At 46.9% G+C, this 18,231-nt stretch overlaps 1 protein-coding gene across 1 annotated transcript in view; it reads right to left on the bottom strand.

The window, feature by feature from the left end:
• The window catches only part of Rab22a (RAB22A, member RAS oncogene family), a 43,804-nt gene that overhangs the window by 8,530 nt on the left and 17,043 nt on the right, over window positions 1-18,231 (bottom strand). The window contains exon 3 of the mRNA XM_051143902.1: window positions 6,643-6,724. Coding sequence (XP_050999859.1) covers window positions 6,643-6,724 — 82 coding nt within the window. The remainder of the gene's footprint in view (window positions 1-6,642; window positions 6,725-18,231) is intronic.

The raw sequence follows: 18,231 nt of genomic DNA, 5'->3' as shown, positions 1-18,231 counted from the left end.
AGGTAAATGTTTCACTGTGGCTTCCCCTCCCCCACTAAGTATTGTACCTTCATCTCACACCATGACTCTGAAGCCTGGTCCCCAAGAGTGATGTGTCATCCATGTCCTGCATCCTGCTATTCAAGAGAGCACTGGGTGTACACAGAACACACACAATATGCCTGTGTGTCTCATGGTCACCTTCTGATAACATAGTGGCATTAGGACTGCAACGCCCATGATGGAAGATGACTGACTGTCATGGCTCTGTGCACTGTAGGTAACCAAGAGCTACAAGCGCCAGACTGTCTCAGTCCTCTCTGCCTCCAACAAACAGAAGGTTGGACTGACTGGCGCACAGTAAGAAAACAAGACGGTGGCATGTAGGCGGAACTGGGTTCAGGGCCCTAGCTGCCTCCACTATGGATGTACTGTGATGGCAACATTCTTTAGAGGGTGATTTCTTTCTCTAAAGACCTGTAAGGTGAGATTCACACCAAGAAAAGCAGATTGCAAGTCTACAGTATGAAAGTTGACACATAAATCCCCATCACATAGACAAAGCATCTCTGTCAACACGGACAATCCCCAAGATCTGTAACCCTGATAACAGCGCCTGTCCTCAACTCCATTGGTAGATGGAACACAACTGCAGTGGTTTGCCGTGCGCTTATAATCTGCGTAGAATGGCCCTTCCAACTGCTCGTTTTCTCTCCTCTGTGCACATTTCTTTAAGCACCACAGCTGAGATCTGTCACATGGCAGTTTTGACACCTCTGCCCACTCAGTGGGGTGCTTGGTGGTTTCAAGGGTAAGAATGTATCTGCTGTGTGTGTGCACACAGGTCTAGGACTTTGTTGAAAATTGGTTCAAATTTGCAAAATTGGTCCTATTCCTCTTTTCTTCCTCTCTTCTACAGTAAGTTTTAGTATCTCTGGCTGGTCTTGAATTCTTGATCGAGCCAAGGATGACCCTAAATTACTGATACTCCTACCCAGTCTCCTGAGTAAAGAGATCACAAGCTTACAGGTGTAAGCTACCTGGCTTATGTGGTGCTGAGGATCGAACTCTAGGCCTAGTGTGTCTCACCCTAGCCCCAGCCTTTTAGCTATGTTTTCCTGCATTACTTACCAGCTGGTTGTTCTTGCAACTACAACACAGTGTTTTCTAGTCCTTTTAAAATGTATGCTTCCTATAAAACATCAGAACCTTACATGAATTTGTTCTCACGTGTTAGACTCTTGCATGAATCTAACCGACTCCACATCACTGTTCTTTGGCTGCTGCTGCTAAATGCTCCAAACATCCTAACTGTCGAATGAAACAGCTCGCTGGCCAGAAGATGTGACGAGGAGAGCAAAATTTCACCCTCTATCACCTGCACTGCTCATTCTTTCTTTAGGCTGTGAGTAGATGTCTCTGGGGTTCCAACTACTGTACTCTCTGCTTTTACTTTCCCACGACTACTTTGGTTCTATTTAGAAGACGACTTTGGCTGATGAATTTGTTTGCATGCCCAAAGTGTGCCAGAGACTATCCACTGGCCTGCCTCCACTGTTTCTGTGAGAAGTCAACCCCACTCATCTTGTCCTCTGGATTATAATATATCTCTGGTTGATTGAGGGCTTTCTCTTTCTCTTCAGTTTTTGGCAGTCTGACTAGGGTCCTTGTTGTAGTTAAAGGGTTGCTGAAGGCCTTGGAGTTTAGAGTTGATGTCTCAACAAGCTGGAAGAACTCAGCCATCAACTACTGAAATACTGTGTTTGTCCTGCACCTCTCTCACTTCTTCATTCCTTCCGGGTGCCGGTTCTGCCCTACTCAGCTGGCCAAGTCTCTGTCCCTCTCCTTCCTTATTCTTCCAAGAGATCTGTCCACCAGCCAACCGTACTTTTTGACACAGTGGCTTTCAATCTTAGCATTCCCACTATATTCTTTATGAACTTTCTGCACAAGCTGCCCATCTGAAGTCAGTCTGCCATTCTGTGAACCTTTGGACATATTTAAAGGCCTGCTTTCAACTCTAGCTGCAGATTCTCATCACAGGGTTGTCCTCTGTCCTCGCTTCCCCACACATGTAACAACTGTGACCACACATCAGCTAGCTGCCACACTGTCATTTTGAAGAGTGGTAGGTAACTTGCCTTCTTGAGACTGGTTTTGTACACTGTTAGGATGGCTCTGTCTGGACTAGGTCTGGAGTCCAGGACACGGTCCCTCCTCTGAATGAGATCCTTCATCAGAATGCCTTAAGGACTTACCAATACACTCAAATGTGGTGGACTGGGTTTAAGCTCTGCTCTAAGAGGTAGCTTCGAGTCTCTGCTTAGTCTTGTTGAGTTCTGCAATGTCCCCTCTGTACATTCACAAAGGCTTGAGGGGGGCTTCTAAAGAGACTTTAGGACCCTCCTTTCTGGGATGTACCTTTCCACTTGCTGCTCTAGCACTCTCAGACTACTATCATAATCTCCATTTCCTGGCTGGTTGGTAGTAGTGCACGCCTTTAATCCCAGCATTCAGGTGGCAGAGGCAGGTGGATCTCTGTGAGTTTGAGGCCAGCCTGGTCTCCAAAGTGAGTTCCAGGACAGCCAGGGTTAAAAAACCAAGCAAGCAAGCAAGCAAACAAACAAACAAGAAAAAGACAAGACAAGACAAGACATTTTTTCTGCTTGACTCCGTGCTACTCTGTGCCACATTCCTGGGAGCCGGCTGGGTATGCTGTGAGGCCTGGACCATGCCCCCATATGCTGCTTCAGCCTTGGTCACTGGTTGTTTGGTAACACTTTAAAACAACTTCTTTGTAAAGTGTTATCCAACATTTACAAGCCAGGGTGGCCAGACACTCCTGTGCTGACTCTGAAAGGCTCCATTATTGTTCTGGTGATGAAAGATGACTGACACAGATAAGGAGATTCCATAGGTGTCATCCCTAAACCTGGCTCTGGATTAGGGGACAGCAAGCTTTCCCACTGTGGACCAGACAAGCCAACAGCTTCAGCTCTGTGGCCTTCTGATTTCTGTCATGGTATTATTGTATTTTCATCACCAGGATTACTACTGTAGAGTAAAAGCACAGACAAGCATTGCTGGGTTCCAACAAAACTTTATTTACAAGAGTGGGTGGTTGGTTTAATGTGGCCCACGATCTGCCATCCCAGATGCTATACATGTTCCTAAACTACCCTTGTTCCAATTTAAGCACTAACAATTTCTTGTGTGAATACTGGTGGGAAATGGTTGCCTCCACTCTGTGGAACAGTCAGCCAGGGCAAGTACAGGAAAATACAGGGTTATAAATACAGCTGCTACAGGTGTGACTGAGCAGCTTCCAGACTGTCACAAAGTTGGGCAGCACTGGGGATGCTGTCCTGCATTTACTTACGACATGCATTCATGGGAGCCATCTGTGCATGTACTGGGGGTTAAGTAGGACAAAATGAGCTAGCTCACTCAAATTGTGAACAGTGGACAAAGGACTCACAAATGTTCAGTCTTAATAAATTTAATCATGAAAACAAGTTTCATTTAACCTGGCACTTAAGAAACCTTGGGCTTATTTTTACAGCCGGGGTCTGATTTTTAGAGAAACGTGAGTCGGCGAGGAGACAGTGTGGTGAGCTGCTTCTGTTAGTAATGAATGGGAGCACAACATGGGACCTTTCATCTCACAGTGGACTCTCATAGGCCTCACAGAAGCAGTTGCTTTGAAAAAACATCTGAGGGCTCCAGTCTGTTTTCCTAAGCGCTTCTTAACCTTTTGATATACAAGCCATCTTCTTCTTGGCACTTCTCTCCTTTTAATGTAACCAGCTCCCTCAGTCAAGGACTCACATACCATTCAATTCTTACTTGCTTTCATTGACTTAGTGAAATCACTTTGTGGTATGTTCAAACCTGTCAGAAAACCCATCGTTTAGAACTACATGTGGTAACAGATGTGAGGGTCAAATGGGGAGGACGTTTGTTCAGTTCATCAAAAAAGCCTTTCATTCTGCAATGGTTTTAGGTCCCTACCATGAGTCTCAACACTACAGAGCCAAGCAATAAACATGTTAGCAGCAGAGACTTATCGCTGGAGTCACGCAGGACTCACAGTAAGAAGGAAGGCTCTGTCCTTATTGGTCACAAGATGGACTACCAACCAGCTGACATAGCACAAACATCAATGGCATGTGCCAGGGGCAGGAAGCAGTCCTGCCTCTCAAAGAGGTGACAGTCTAATGGAAGACAGAAACGCAGGAAAACAGGCGCCAATCCCATGGCTGAAAAGGCAAGCAAGGACTGTTCAGGACATAGAGTCCATCTGCTGCCACCCGACAAACTCCTAGCTGTTTGTCTGCCTTGGGCACCGTGCCGCAGCAGGCAGGACATGCAGGTACAGCTCTTTACCTTTGCATCTCGGTGGGAGAAGCTGTCAATAAAGGTGGACAGCTGAACAGACACTTGTAATGAGGGTCTTTAAAATGAATACCAGCAATGACAAGAGAATGAGCCTGGGCCCTGCTCAGGTACAGGGAGGTAGGAAAGACCCAGAGAGGTGACATTTTGCCTGACACCAACAGCTGGTAAGAACCCTGTGAGTGATAGAGAAGGTGTACGCCAGTGAGAAGGAGCAGTCTATGCGAGCCTGGTGGCAGGCATGTGTAAGGCTCTGCCGTGGAGGCCAGCAGAACAGGGCAGCCCCTTCGAACACGGCTAGAGGTGAGGAAGGGCCAGCAAGAAGACGGCAGTGTCTGATCCATATTCCTCACAGTGTTGGGGTTCTCTTCAACAGTGATATGAGTCAGGAATGGGTGGAGCAAAGGCTGCACACCACTTGAGTGACAGTAAGGCAGCCGAGGCCCAGCAGCGGAGTGGAGAGCTGAAGAACTGAGTGGCCAGCAGAGCTGTTGGAGAATGCAAGGTGACCTCCAGATCTGAGTGTCAGAAGCACAGCTTTCTGGCGACCAGAATGTGAGGACAGTTCCTCTCTGCGTGACGGAGGTAGGCTCCAAGGCTGGACAGTTACCAGACAGAGGACAGGAAGACAGACAAGAGAATACAGAGCTGTGTGGCACACTGGAGAAGCACACACTCCCTGCTGCAGAACAGAGTCCAGCTACAGCTGACCTACAAGGCCTTGAAGACCTAGCCCTGGATGAATGGGCAGTCCTTGAGCTAACCCTGAAAACTGGAGACCTGGCACAGCCTTCTGTACAGAGACAACTGGCCACACCTGCTATTCTTCTCCTGATTCTCTTCTGACTGTAGCATCTCCTGGTCAAGAACTCCATCTCTGGCCTGGCCTTTTAGCATCTCTTGCCCAACTCTGGGATGCAAGATGGTACTTCATGCAAGAAAGGCCAGATGGTACCACAGAGCAGCACTATCTGCCAAAGCAGTCAGTCATGGTCCTCAGGCTCCTATGATCACTTAAGAAGAGGGGAGGGGCTTGCCTAGGCATCCATTCCACTCTCATGACATAAGAAGTCACCATGATAATGGAGCCTGTATGGCAGCATTTGGGCATTAAACATACGTTATGGGGGTAACCTAACCCTGGGAGCCTGTGGAAGGACAAGTCTATCACTGCTAGGAAAAGTCCATGTTTTGGGCTATTTGGCACAGTGGTAGGGCAGTGTACAGATACATCCAGTAGGACAGTGGGAAGCAATATTTCTGCAGGACAGAAGAGTGCTGGTGACAGCCATCCTAATGCCCCATGCTAGATGCAAGCAGAAGGGTGGCAGCTCTGATAGGTGACATACAACATTAAAACTGAAGGCAGCCAGCAGTAAGGCTGAGGCAAGACCTCTCTGCTCATATGCACAGTGGGATGCCAGTGCACCATTCCTTCACTGTCAGCCTCTATGCCACACAGAGAATGCTGTCTTATGTAAGAGTGTGATGACAAACCATTTTCCTCATTACTTCGGGTTTACTTTTTTAAGAGCTTAGGACAATACCTTGTGCATCCGCCAGGTACTCTGGACAGAATAATTTGAAAACAAAACTAAACTGCAGCTGAATAATAGAATGGCCACTGTATGCACCTCACCAAGGACACTGAACTTAGTACCCAGAATGGAATGAGGCTGAGGGTGTGCTTCTGCATACTCCTGCTCCCCCCACCTTCCTCAGTTCCCATCCCACTGTGCAGCCACAGCATTCCATCGGCTCTACTCTGAGGCGGGGACAGCCAGAGCTATGGACAGGCTCCCTGTCAGGCATGTAAGTGCCTGTCACAAGGCACTGCATTAGCTAATCCATCCACTTAACCCTCAAAGTTTATATGCTGTAAAGTTCCCTCTTTAGCTTTTAAAAGGCGGTATAAATGAGCTGTGCTTAATTCTCCCTTCTACTACTAACTCTTTTACAGCTTTCCTAGAGGATGAAGCCCCAAATCACACTCTCTGCTCAAGGAACTTCATCAGGCCAGCTAGTCAGCACTTACACTAAGACACTGAGAAGCATAAAGACGCCCTCAGCGCCCATTATCACTTCCTCCATCAGTGGACTTCGTGGCTCTAATTGAAAAGAAAAGGGCTGGCCCATGCAAATGGAAGGAAATGTGTCTCTGGTGCAAAGAAGTGAAGAACGGCAAATGACAGGGACACTGACAGTTTAGCTGGAGCTGTAATTTGCTCTGGGCCTCAGAAAAACATAGTAAATTAAAGAGTGACTTACTCGTTCTTGTCCAGCTGTATCCCAGATTAGGAATTTATGTAGCTCATTTTGGTGCTGGACAGTCTTGGTCATAAAAGATGCCCTATAAAGAGAGACCTAAATGATCAGAGCACAGTTATTGACACCCGTGTCCAGCCCCACTTGGAATCATCACTTAGACTTAGCACTCAGGCTCCCAGTTCCCAACTACATCCTCACCACGTCCTTCTGGAGTATTGAGGGATGCAGCCTCTGGCTGCAGCCTCTGTCAAAACTAACCATTGAACACATCTGCCTGACAGAGGAAGCCTAAAAACATAGAGAGTTGGGTAATTGGAGGTGTAGCCTCCCTTATAAAATGCAAGGCGCTGTCACTCAAACAGGTGGGTGTCATAAGAAAGCTTTCTTTAAAAATAAGACTTAGGTTGCCTGGGTGCACGCAGAGTGGTGGTGGTGGTGGTGGTAGTGGTGTTGTGTGTGTGTGTGCGTGTGCCCACGCGTACCCCTGCACTAACAAGGCAAGGACTTTTACCTGCTGAACGATTTCACTGGCCCCCTGAGAACACTGTGTAAAGTCCACTGAGCTCAAGGACCTGTGCAAAAACACCTTAGACCATTTTGGGTTTTTCCTCCAGTCCTTAAACCATGTGCCACATAAACAGCCAAGTAAAAACCAGGGAAACTGATGCCAAACAAAAGAGGACAAGGATGGCTTGTAGGGTAGCTAAACCAAGGTGATGGTGACCTCTCCCACATCACCACGCTTCGTGAACACACAGGCTTCTCAGCTGAGGCTTAGGGTCAAAACAGGACACTCCCAGGCCATGGTCACACTCAAAGTGTCTGTTATTTGGGGGCCTATGCATTTTGCAGGACCTTGAGCAAAACTAAGTGCCTGTGCATCTCTGAGGCGCAGAGGCCTAAAGTAGTCCTCGGGGGTCTTCTGTCTCCCACTCTGTTCAAAGAACCTAGAAATGATCCTCTGGGTAAATAGCTGAGGTGTGTATTTTTTAAAGATGGGTTTTTCTTTGTATCCCAGGCTAGCCTTGAACTCACAATCTGGCCATAGTCTCTGAGGGCTGTGATTATAGGTGTGAGTCAGTGTGCCAGGCCTGAGCTGTACTCCTGAACTACACCCCAGTCATTGCAGTCTGGACAATGAACTCAATGCTTAGACATTCTCAGCCTTACTTAGAGGTACTCTTCAAGAGAGTGCATTATAAGGACTTCTAGAAGAATACTGAGCCCCTCGAGTAACCATATAGCAGAAGTCTTAGAAATACGTAGGCAGGGAGCCTCCCAAACTGGGTATTAAGGATGGAGAGTGAGTGGAGAAGCAAGGCCCAGCTAGACCACAGGTGCTGCCGGCTCCACAGAGCCCCAAGGCTGCTTAGTGGTTAACTGTTCTCCATAAAGTTCAGGTATGAGAGACTTGTGGTGAGTCACTCTGACTAGATCAGGATGCACAACAGGATCCTCACTTCAGAGAGATGTGGTAGTCAGAGACCACAGCTTTGGAGAAGGTGATGAGAGGAGACATGTCTGCATAGGTGGTACTGTTCAAAGGCAGCTCAGGAAATGTTCACTTGAAATTCTCCAACGAGTGCTAAAAGAAGCGTGCCACTCAGCTCTGATCAACAGCACTGTGGTGCTACAAGGGTATGGCAGCAGGGACAGAGAGCCAGCATGTGCAGCACGCATATGGCAAGTGCTGGAGGGCCAGGCCAGGCCACATTCCAGGTGGACCGCAAGGCGAGGAAGGAGGGTGCAGGGATCAAGAGCTGGTCCCTCAAGCTTAAGAGCTCATGCAGTCCACCCTGCCTTCAACGAGCTCCTTGATGAAGACAGACTTCCATGAGGTAGAGGAAACAAACACAGCTCTGAGGTCTTCCACATCTGAGAAGAATGAGCCCTAGCACCCCACAGAGCCCACACTGCACATCCTCCCAGGCTTCCCACAGCTCTTCTCTGTAGCAGGGCACTGTCTGCAGCTGTCTCTTTGCTGTCCTGGAACTTAGTCAACATTCCCTGTGGTTTCCCGCAGGCTATCTGTGGTCCAGCCTAAAGAACAAAGCGTCACTCAAACAGGGAAGAGTAGACATCAGTCAGAGAAGGCTCTGCTCCAGCTTGAGCAGAATGGAGCAGAAGGATGTGGTGCAGGGCTGCCTTGCTGAGGGATCTACCTGCCTTCTGCTCAGTTACCAGCCACAGCCACCAAGCAGAACCTGGGAAGGCTGTAGACACCCACTGTGCTCCCCACTACAGGGGCCTTTGCAGTCATAGGACCTTAGGGGGTGCCTTTGGCACTCACTCATGGGCTGAACCTGAAGCTTCTTCTAACCTCCAGGTCCCAGTCTGTCACTCTCTCACCGCTTCCCTCCTTCTCTGTGCCCTTACGATGTCTCTTTACCCTAAAGCACAGTGTCCCTGTTGACTGTAAGATCTGACTTGTCTCTCTCTGTAGTAGTTAACACTCCAGACTAGAGTCAGACTTGGGAGTGCTGTTTCCTGCTGCTTCTCAGCAGTCCCTGCTGGGCTCTGGGCTGGCACCAGGACAGAGGCTATCTACCGGACTTAACCATGAATTTCTTGCCAAAGCTATAATGCTGTCTACTGAGGACAGCACTTTTCATAACAATGGAGATATTTTATCACACAACACAACACTGTCCAAGTTGTCAGTCACAGACACGAAGGCTGCCTTCCACACCATGTGACCATGCTTGTCATTATTAACTTGCACCCATTTTTGTACTAGTTGTCTGGTTCTTCATTTTATATTTAATCTACACCCAAACCTCAGTCCCTGAAATAAATCCATAAACTGAGCCCTAATCGTTGAGTGACTTTACTCCAATTTCCTGCCATCATCGCTTCAACTCTAGGATCAGTCCTCTGCCATTCAAGTTAAATGATGCCGAGGGGGTGATGACTTCAGTGTCTTACATTTTGAAAAACAGGCGTTGGCTCCCTGACATTCAAAGGATACATTTCTATTTCCCAGCCTACCATTTACTCGTCTGAGAACCTTATTTTTCACTACTAAACTGTCTCTCTTCAGTCTCATAGGCAGATCTTATCACCGCTTTAATCCAAAGTCCCCACTAGCGTTATTTCCTAAAGCTAGAGCGCCTTTAGTATGCTTCTTCATTTTCATGACATTCTAAAAATATGACTTCCATGCACATCAAATAATCATGATCTTTGGTCAGAGTACTGTTCCCAATGAAAATACTTGCTACAAGGTGTTTTTAAAAATGTCTTTTCTTTAACTTCAGCAACTTGTTTAGCTCACTTGAAACATAGATGTACAATGGCATCACTTCGGACTCCCTACTCTGAGCCTTGTCTTGTGACTGGCACATGAGCTAAAGTGACCTCCCCTGTGCACTCTGAAGAGGGACAATTCAGCACATCTTCACATAAACAAAAATGAACACCCTAGAGCTCAAGGTTTCCACGAACTGCTGCCAACGTACTGCTGGACATGAAGAGACGAACAGAGATGAGCCTTGAGTTCCTCTAAGAGACAGCAAAGGTCTCAGGAAGGTAAAAAGTGGTGCTAAGACTGTCTGGGATTCAGAGAGGGTTTGCTGAACAGAGGGAACACGTATCTAGGTAGTGTCTGTTAAGCCTGGGTGCTGCCTGTGGTGGTAGATACTTACAGTCCTGGCATTTGGGAGACTGAGGGAAAAAAAATCTTCAGTTCTCCCAGAAGTTTTAGGAAGCCCCACACATTCTGTGATGCACACACCCCCTCCAGAGACAGCTCTGGCACCATTTCCCTAGGCTCATCAGGTGCTAGCCATGTGTAAGGATGAGGAGGCACCACAGCTGCCACCAACTTCCACCAATAGACTGTTCCCCAGGACCCTGCTCATCCCATACCAATTCTATTCTCTGCACTTTGGTCATATATTCAGAAAGACTTTTGGAAAATATTGAAAACCTAGGAAAATATTTATTTAAGCAGAAAAATAATCTAAAGAGTTTCACCTCCCCTTTCCTATACTTTTAGTTATTGTTGTTGTTTTTCCTTCTTTTCAAGACAGAGTTTCTCTGTGTAACAGCTCTAGGTGTCCTCGAACTCGCTCTGTAGGCCAGGCTGGCCTTGAGCTCACAGAGATCCACTTGCCTCTGCCTCCCAAGTGCTGGGATTAAAGGCGTGCGCCACCACTGCCCGGCTCCTATACTTTCATAGGTAATTTATAATCCTTTCACACCACAAGCTATAATATCAACAACGACAACAAAACTAGCTGTTTTATCTAGCTAAGTGTTGGCTGCTATCATGGCCTCTTCCTGTTTGCTCATGAACCTGTAGCCTTTCTGTGAGCTTCTAAACTGAAAGTCTTCACCATCACTGCTCAGGGGACAGAGCCACTAACAGATAGCCAACCGAACCCCAGCTGTAGCACTGTGTTGCCTTATTCCTCCAAATACTTGACCTTCCAAAGTTTTGTACAAACACAGGTAGGCAAGAGAAGTTAAGATCACACCAATGCCTTTGAGAATCCCAACTGGGAGGGCTGGCCAGGGGGACAGACACTTTAGGAGATACTTATTCTTCAAGGCTATTCACAAAAGGGAACATGGGCAGCCAGAGCAGAAAGTGGTTTGTTTTGTTTCTCTGTGTAGCCCTGGCTGTCCTGGAGCTTAAGTGCTGGGATTAAAGGCACGCACCACCATGCTGACTTCAGAAGGGGATCTGAGATGACAGGACAGAGTGCAGTGATGGGCCTTGAGGATGGCAAAGAGGCCACACGTGAAGGTAGCCACTAGAAACTGCAACAGGTTTCCCTGGGAACTGCAAGGAGGAAGCAGCTTGGCCAACACCTTGAGTCTAAGCTGGTGCAGCTTGTGCTGGACTTCTGAGCTCCAGAACTAAAGTGCAAACACTCATGTTCTTTAAGCTGCTGCTGTGCTTGGTTATGGCAGGGAGATGAGATGAACCAGGTGACAAGCCTGTCCAGAAGCGCAAGTGAGCGGTTACTAGCCATTAGAAGCAATGGTGCACATGGGCATAAGGAGTATTGGTAAGACTAGAGCTGAGAACTAAGGGCACAGTAGTACCAGCCTGTTGAGCCAAGTCATACAGGATGGTGCAGTGCTGTTAAGAGGCCAGAGAAGGCCTGGGTGGGGAGGAGAGCATGCTGGGAGCTAGCGACTTTCCACAGAGGAGCTGGCTCTGTGCTCTCTTGTTCTCTCTGTACTACTCTCTGTACAACTGCTGAGTCAACACCCTAACAAATCACTCCCTCTTTTATACCAAGCACTGAGGTTGGTAAAATGAAAATATTTGCAGGCTTCATGGACTAACCTCACTTACTGCTTACTGGTGTACGATCTGAACTCAACCATAGGCACTGCTTTAAAAATGCGAGGAGCTAGGACTGACCACATGTCAGAAGGTGCACTCACTCATTCCTAGGCCCTTAGTGGCCCATGGTGTGGAGGACAGATTTCACAGGGCAGGGGACACAGGGGCAGAAACTGGAGCACTAAGCATTTGGGAGCATAGATAGGGGCTGGGGAGATGGCTCAGCAGTTAGGAGCACTCACTGGTTGCTCTTACAGAGGACCCAGGTTCAGCTTGCAGCATCAATGTGGCAGCTCCCAAGCATCTCTAAATCTAGTTCCAGAGGAAATCTGAACTCCATGTGTTACAGATAAATTCAGGTAAGCATAAACATATTCACATCATTTTAAAAAAGATTACAGACAGTATGGAAGGAACAGGACAGAAACGAATTAATAGGAAGAAAGGTTGGTGGCCCCAGGGATGATCTTGGACAAAGATGGGCAAGATGATGGGTGGAGGCGAAGAGAAGGGACAGCTGGAGACTGATATCCGAAAGCCATACGGCTTTGACTGGGATGACAGGAAGGGAGCAGTCTCAGCAAGCTGAGGGAGGGGTTTGGGTGCTTAGGCACATGTGCAATCAACTATTTCAGCCATTTCCAAGTTGTAACTGTGGTCCTCAGGTTTCTGAGCAGGTAATACAACACTGATATGCTTCAGCACCTCCCATGTACAAATAGGGATGCACTGACATCCTCCTTCTGCTCTCCAGCCAGCCACATCCTCTCCTGAAACTCGACTTTATCAGTCTCTTCATAGGATACTCCAGGTTTATATGAGAATGAGCAGACTGACTCTGAACCCCTGATTTCTGAAACACTGATGATTTGCACGCTCCACACTCAATTTTTTATTACACTGTACCTATCTCACCCAACAGATTGTGAATATGCATTTTCAAGTTGCTTCATTGTACTTTATATAATCAGAATAGCACTAATTAACAGTGTCACGGGTGTTAACTGGAGTTTGGAATTTACAAGTCTGTAGGGCAGAGCCCTTGAAGTGGAGCTGCTGGGCAAGACTGAAGGAGACAATGGATACCCACAGGTGAGAAGCAGACTTTCAAAGGAGGCCTCCAGCTTGGCTGATTAATTTTGATACCAGGTGCCATGAGATGAATCAACTGACCATTCTTTACCTCAACTATCTCACGAGAAAACTCATAGATGTTTCCCAAAGGTTCATGGTACCCAGGATGGCTTTGGTACCCAGCATGACCTTACTGGGATGAGCAATGACCCTTTCCCAGGTGGGGCCTATTGAGGTCCTTAGGTTTTTAGGGGTGTGTTCTCAAAAGGGACTGAGGAGGCCAGACTCCTTTTGCTTTGCTTCTCAGCCATGAGGTCCTGAACCCTACTCTGCTATACTCTGCTGTGCCATCTCAGCACAGGACTGAAGCAGCACACAACAGGGTCAACTGACCATCTAGTGCAGCTTCTAAAACTGTAAAGCCAATCGTTCTTTCTTTTTATAAGTTAATTACCTCAGCTATTTTGTTATACTGACAGGAAGATCACTAACACAATGGGGCTTTACAAAGCTGTCCTTTACTGAGATATTGTCCTGGCTAGCCTTGATTATAAACTTGACACAGCTGAGAATAATCTAAAGAGCTATGTCTGTACAGACTGTCGTGACGGACGACTCATGTGAGAGAGCCCAACCCACCTTGGGTCACACCATCCCTAGGCAGTTAGAGCTGGGCTGTGTAAGGAAAGTAAGCAGAGGGGCTGGAGAAATGCTCAGCCACTAAGAACACTTCCTACTCTGCTAGAGCACCCCCAGCTCCAGTTCCCAACACCCCAACAAGTGTCTCACAGCTATCTCTAACTTTACCTCCAAGGGATCTTGACACTCTTTCTAGCTTCCACAGGCACTCCTACACATGTGGCATATACTTACTCAGAAAGACAGACAGACAGACCCTTTTTTTTTTTACTTAAGTAATTTATTCAGATTACATCTCAATTGTTAACCCCTCACTTGTATCTTCCTGTTCCTGCCCCCCTTCATCCTATTCCCCTCCCCTAGGTCTGAGACAGAAGGGGACCTCCTCCCCTGCCTTATCATCACAGCCTATCAGGTCTCATCCTGGTAGCCTGCTTACTCTTCCTCTGAGTGCCACCAGGTCTCCTCACCAAGGGGAAGTGGTCAAATAGGGGACACCAGAGTTCATGTCCGAGTCAGTCCCTGCTCTCCACACAACTGTGGAGATGGTGCTGTCCATTGGCTGGATCTGGATAGGGGTTATAGGTTTACTACATGTACTGTCCTTGGTTGGTGAGGTAGTTGGAGCAGACCCCCTAGGTCTAGATCTGCCAGCCTTAATGGTCTTTTTGTAGGTTTCTAGGACCCTCTGGATCCTTCTATTTCCCCATTCTCCCTTATCTCTCTCACCTGGAGTCTAAATAGGAAGTCCCAGTATCTATACGAATCTCCTGCTAAGTGAAGACTTTCAGGGTACATCTATTGGGCTAGTATCCAATTATAAATGAGTATATACCATGTGTATCTTTCTGGGTCTGAGTTAACTCACTCAGGATGATCGTTTCTAGTTCCATCCATTTGCCTGCAGATTTCAGGATTTCCTTCTTTTTAATAGCTGAGTAGTATCCATTTGTAAATGTATCACAGTTTCTTTATCCATTCTTTGACTAAGGGACATGCAGGTTGTTTTCAGATTCTGCCTATTACGAATAAGGCTGCTATGAACATGGTTGAACATATGTCCTTGTGCGGTGGAGTATTTTTTGGGTATATTCCAAGGAGTGGAATAGCTGGGTCTTGAGGAAATTTTCTGAGAAAGCACCAGATTGATTTCCAAAGTGGTTGTACAAATTTGCACTCCCACCATCAATGAAGGAGTGTTCCCCTTTTCCACATCCTCGCCAGCATGTTGTGTCACCTGAGTTTTTGATCTTAGCCATTCTGATGGGTGTCACACCCCTAATCTTAAAAAACAAAAATAAAAACAAGAACTAGCTAAGAGTGAGCCAGTCAGTAGTGCTCCTGCATGGTTCCTGCCCGAATTCCCTCAGTGACAAAAGTGTTAGCTCAAGTGTGAGCTGAAATAAACTTTTCTTCCAAGCTGCTTTCAGTCAGAGTGACTTGTCACAGCGGTGAGTGAGTGAGTGAGTGAGAGCAGGTGTAGCTGATGTACAGTAAGGTGGAATATATATTTTCAGGCTAATGAATGTTAAAATTTCATTGTTTCATATAACTATCATCCAAAATAATACAGACACAACATTTCCCAGCCCTAGAAATCTCCCTCACGCACAATCCTAGCTCATGTCTGCCACTACACTACACTGACCATGAGGTCTACAGAAATGCCAGAAATCAGAGAATAGATTGCAGAAATACATTATATAATTATTATAAAAATTATTATATAATGGCAATTTATTTTTCCCAAGAGCTGGCTTACAGGTGTCCAATACCATGCAGGCTCTGACTATGTTGAGACCATGACGCACCAAGGCTGTGGTGTGTTTTAAATCATGCCAAGTGGCATTTGCAGGAACTGTTGGACTTGTATATGGACCCTGAGTTTGGGGAAGTTCTGGCTATTCATCTTTCAGAAGCTTTTACATTTTCTTTGTCAAAGCCAATTGTGTAGCTCTACATTAAAAGCTGTCTTCCTCTTGGGCTTTAGTCCGGGGTTCTCTGTGTCACCTGATTTGAACTTGACATGTTAGGTGACTCCACAGCAAAGGGACGGAACAAGCTGAGTGGACAGGATCAAGGAACTTGGAATTCGCTTCAATGTTCTACACCCACCACTTTCTTGAGCTTTGACGGAGGCCATCCTCTGTCTTGTGAGGCAGTTTCCTGTGGAGAGGCTGTTCTAAGCTCACCTACACCTCTTGAGTTTCTGCAGTGGCCAGCCTGAGCACCCCAACCCACAGCAGCTTCTCTGTCCCTCTGTCTCAAACTGGCAGTGGATTCTGTTTAGTAGCCTAGCACTTTCTTAAGTCTATCCATTAGGTTTCTGGTTAGCCAACATGCTTGTTTTGGTTAGTAAGATGTGATCAAGAGTCTTGTACCTGTTTATATAGGAATCTCAGGATCTGCTGGGTTCTCTAAAGGACTGAGACATTGCATTCACAGAGGACAGGGAGCCCGTTCTGATTGTGTGACAACTTGCATTTTGATGGATTTTGCCAAGTTGCCTTTACAGGTCTGTACAAGAATGAATCTGTTAACCACTTTCTCAGTGAGAAAGCAGGGCACATCTCTGAGTGTGAGGATAAAGAGGATCTCAGTATATAGAGGCAGAATCCCAGTTATGTTTGCTATAAAACACCAGGCACCTAGAGTCACTGGAGAAGGAGGCTCTCAGAGCTATGAAAGTCCCCAAAGTGACCTGGGAAGGCACATAGCTGTACAAGAGATCCTTAACAGCTTCAGTGTTTTAGTGGTGGACATTGAGGCTGGAACAGAAGGAGGAAGAAAGGAGAATCAGAATTGTGTCCTAGGTAACAGTCTAGAAAGAAGGGGTGGATATAAAGAGAATGCCAGAGGCTTATACAGCTCGTAGACTGCATTTGGTTAGGCACAGGTTGATGCTACATAGAGACAATGAATGTATACAATCCTACACATCTCAAAGTGGTGGGGGGAGGGGGCACATAACATGGATGGATGGACAGGGCGGGGCCTAAGGAGTCACTGTGAGCCAAGGGTACAGTTGTAGCCATTTTTCATAAAGTTCATAGGCTATCTAGTAGGGTGGTGGGGACAAGCTGGGGAGTGAGGACACACCCTGGAAAGAAAGGAGCAACAGGGGAGGGTCCTGGAGATCTGTGCATGGAAATCTAGGTATGGACTCTGCCACAAACCACAGCTGGTGCCTAAACTATGTACATATCTGAATAGATTCCAAGGAGCCCAAGGGAGAACAACAGTGGGTAGACTGGAAAGGCCGAGCAGAGGTTCCGGCTGATGCCCTGCACAGGGGTCGAGTCCCCCATGTTGCAGTGGTTCACTTAACATTTGAAGTGAAGCCCAAAGACGAGGTGTCGGAGGAAAAACATACAAGGTAAAGGCCACACTCCAATATAGCTCTCTTAGCTCAAACCTAGGGTGCACAATCCAGATGTCAGTCTCATGCACAGTTGACTTTTTGCTGAACAGCTTCTTCAGCAAGAATCTAAGACCCCTAACCTGTTTCTTGTAGTTTTAGTATGCAAAGAAATTGTGACTCGAGGCCAAGAAAAAAGGACAGATAGCACCAAGTCCTGAGATGCCCCAGATGCTGATAAAAATAGGGATTAGGAACATAAGCAAGACTCAAAGGAAGAGGGTCCTACTGAGTCCCAATTCTAGGCATGCATGGTATAAGACAGGACTGCTGGCAATGCAGCAAGCCCGAGGAGCACCAATGTAAGACGTGCCGTGTGGTAGGATGCACCTGTAACCCCAGCACTGACAAAAGGGAGTCAGCTGGGTCCCTGGGGCTCACCAGCCAGCCAGTCTAACAAGATTGGGGAGCTTCAGGTTCCAGGGGAGACTTTGTTTCAAATAAGGTGGAAAGAACTTAAAGAAGACTTTGATGTTAGCTTCTGGTTTCCACATGCAGAAGCATACACGTACACGTTTCTGGTGCTACTTCTTATGACCAGGCTTAGCAATGCTTGTGTGTGTGGTTTGAGATCCTTTCTTTTAGATTCCAATCAAATGCTCATCTTTCAGTCTCCAAGCTTGGGCCCTCTTTTTCTCCATTAGATCAGACAGGTTGGATGTTCTCACCCTGAGGATAGGGTCTCGATATCCCTGTTCAACAGGAAGAAGCTTCAGAAAATGCAACTTCAGCCAATATCAACCTTTAAGATTAAAAAATTGGAAAGTGGGTGTGGTGGCTCACACCTATAAGTCCAGTACCTGGGAAGCTGGGGCAGGAGGATCACTGGAAGTTTGAAGCCAGCGTGGGCTACAGAGTGAGATCCTGTCTCAAAAGGTAAGAACAACAAGCCTTCAAAGAAATGATCTAAATCTCAAGAGTTAAAAATTAAGGCTAAGCAGAAAGATAGAAGCTAAGGGGACACGGAAGGGAGGAAGCCCGCATACCTGCTGCTGGGAAGAGCTCTTCAGCAAGGCTATGGATCGTGTCAACAGTCAAAATATGTAGAACAAGGCTTCCTCTGACCTGTGGTTTTTATCTCATGGCCTGGGAACCCGTACCATGCACCCTGTAAACCTCTCTAAGGTCTTGCAGCCAACAACAGAGGTAAGTGAACATT

The sequence above is a fragment of the Acomys russatus genome, chromosome 4 (assembly GCF_903995435.1).
Source record: "Acomys russatus chromosome 4, mAcoRus1.1, whole genome shotgun sequence".
Classification (NCBI taxonomy): domain Eukaryota; kingdom Metazoa; phylum Chordata; class Mammalia; order Rodentia; family Muridae; genus Acomys; species Acomys russatus.
Note: the sequence above shows the minus strand (reverse complement) of the source record. Positions and strands in the feature narration are given on the sequence as shown.